Here is a 2598-nt window from a genome sequence, read left to right on the forward strand (position 1 = left end):
ATTGGTACTTTGATATTTTATTCAAAATTAAGATGGCAATGTTTCACTAATTTTTAAACCGAAAATCATACCGGGTGATTCCACCTACAATGTTAGATTAACTGAATGTCATCTCTAAATATTTTCTATGAAGAACACCTGTCAAAAACCAGCCACAGGGAAACCTCAGGAATATAGGAAAACCTTGATTTTTATAATCTACCTGGGAGAATACTGGGAAAAAAACCAAAATAAAATGAAAGGTCAGCTCACAAATAACAGTAAAATAAGCCCGGGAGAGAAAGGACCAAGGAGAACCGGCAATGCAGGGTGGGGAGCGGGCCGGGTCACACTTACGCGGGCCGGCCAATGAGGATACCCTTTCATCTTGGCGAAGATGAGGTCCCCGGGTTTGAAATCGCGAGTCATGTTTCGGGTCCGACGCGGGGGTCCGCGGACCAGGAGAGCGGCGGGCGGCGGCGATCCGAAGATGCGAGCGCGCGGCTCCGAGGCCCGCGCGCGGGGGAGGATGCCTCGGGTGTCTCGACGAGCCTGTGAGGGACCGCGGGGAGGGCTGTTAACACGCAGACCCGAGGGAGGGGCCGCGGGGGAGGGGCGGCGGCGGAGGGCGGGCGAGCGGCCGGGAGGGGGAGGGAGAGCAGGCAGGGGAGGGAGGGGAGGCCGCCTCCGCTCCTCCCGGGAGCGCGGCCTCGGCCTCGAGCTGCGGCCCGGCCGCTGGACGCGGCCACCTGAGGCAGGGATGCTGGTGGCCTCCAGCCCTGGGCTCGCGCTCCCGCCCCGGCGCTCCCGGCCTTTCTCCGCGGGCTCAGGCCCCCGAGGGAGGGGCGTAGCACGAGAGGAGCACGGCCGCGCCGCCTGCCCTCCCGCCGCCGCAGCCCCCGGGCCGAAGCCGGGTTCCGATGGGGGCGGGGCGGGCCTCACCTGCCGGGCTGCGACGCTGTAGCTGCGGGACGAGCTGGCCGCCCCCACGCGCGTCTACGCCGGCCACCTGCGCCACCAGCTGCCGCAGAGGCGTCTCAACCGCTGCGAGCTGCAACCGCCACCGCCACTGTCGCCGCCGTCGCTGCGCCGCTCCCGCGCTGCTCCCGCTCGGCGCCCGCTAGCGCTGGGGCGAAACCAACTGCTCGCGCAGGCGGGGGAGCGCGGCAGCCGCAGGGGCTGGGCTGGAAGCGGCGCTCCGGACGCCCGGTCGGGGGGCTCCGCCACGCTCGACCTCCTGCGGCCGGATGCAGCGAGAGGCTCGGGGCCGGAGCGAGCGTGGCGCGGCCCGGCAGGACACGACTCCCCCCCCCCAGGCTCGCGGAGTGGTCGGGCCCGGCCCGCCCCTGCTGGCTGCTCTGCGTGTGTGTATTTGTATGTGTACTGTATGTAAAAGGCGGGGAAGGAGGAAACGATTGTTGTGGACGGCTTTGGGGGCGGGTATTCGGGCCTGGAGCCCACGGCTGCCTGTTTAGGGGAAACTGGCAGCCCAAGCTGCTTGCTCGCGCATCCTTCCCCAAGGTGGGAACGGCATAAATGCTCGTGCGTGGTTTACATCACCCGAAAAAGAGGAGCTGTGCAAAAACCCAGAGATAAAATTGGAGCATGTAGTCGGTCCAGCGCGTGCAGCTTTCTCAGGGCCTTTTGCACCTCACCGAATGGGCCTTTCAGCCTCCTTTTTCCTACGTTAAAGCCCTATTTCATTTCTTCTACATTTGAACCAAGAACGTAGGAAGAAGGCAGTCCTAATGAATGCAAAATGTGAACGGTAGAAAGAAAACAGTGGCGGGAAGCTTAGCTAGGTGTTTAGAAAGGATGTGGGTTTGAACCCAAACTAAATTTTAGCTGCTCTTAAATTTTATTTCCCTAGAAGCTTGGTAGCCAGTAGGTAGTAAAAAAGAGAACTGCTACTAAATCCCAGATGTTTCTTCTCTTAAAATACGCTTGAAAGGTTTTTGAAGAGCTTAATTTTTAGCCTTTAGCCGATGTATGTTTTTAATATTTTATAATAATATACCCAGCCTCCTGATGTGAGTTGACAATTCACTGTTTTTACTGTACCAGGCTTATCTAATTTTATTTATCCGTTAACACCCAGGTTCCCACTAAATATGTGATAAATAAGACATTTGAGCATTCGTAAAAATTAATCTTAGAAATAAATCTTAGGATGGAGAGATGGCTCAGCAGTTAAGAGCACTACCCCCTCTTGCAGAGGACCTGGGTTTGGTTCTCAGCACCCTCATGGTAACTAACAGCAACCCCTGCTAACTCCAGCTCTAGGGGATCCATCGCTGCCGTCTGCTGGCTCCTATGGGTATTGCACGACACTGGTGCAGGCAAAACACTCATACACATAAAATTAAAAAGAATTTTTTTTAATTAATCTTTTGTTTCAGCCTTTACTGAATCCTCCCAAAACGCTGTTTAATCAAGCACTGTTTGGTGTTGAAAATACAGCCATGAACAAGTACAGATTATTTCCTATACAAAACAGGGACTGAATATTAAAATATGTACCTAATACTGTTTTAAATAAAGGAGTCACAGCTGAGAATAAATCTGGAAACGATTTATTTGAGTGGGAAAAAATTGAGGATTTTGTTGTGGTTTTTTAAG

At 54.9% G+C, this 2598-nt stretch overlaps 1 protein-coding gene across 4 annotated transcripts in view; it reads right to left on the reverse strand.

The window, feature by feature from the left end:
* Window positions 1-1269, reverse strand: part of Psip1 (PC4 and SFRS1 interacting protein 1) — a 43171-nt gene extending 41902 nt beyond the window's left edge. For 2 of the 4 annotated variants that reach the window (XM_017799272.2, XM_008837784.2), the window contains exons 1-2: window positions 922-1245; window positions 337-531 (exon numbers count right to left, since the gene is read on the reverse strand). In XM_017799272.2, coding sequence (XP_017654761.1) covers window positions 337-408 — 72 coding nt within the window. In that variant the 5' untranslated portion in view covers window positions 409-531; window positions 922-1245. Of the gene's footprint in view, window positions 1-336; window positions 532-921 lie in introns of all 4 variants that reach the window. The other 2 variants (XM_008837783.3, XM_029565760.1) reach the window with 2 other exon arrangements.
* Between the last annotated feature and the right edge of the window lie 1329 nt (window positions 1270-2598).

This window comes from Nannospalax galili, unplaced genomic scaffold (assembly GCF_000622305.1).
Source record: "Nannospalax galili isolate Female #2095 unplaced genomic scaffold, S.galili_v1.0 scaffold98, whole genome shotgun sequence".
In the NCBI taxonomy this organism is placed as follows: Eukaryota; Metazoa; Chordata; class Mammalia; order Rodentia; family Spalacidae; genus Nannospalax; species Nannospalax galili.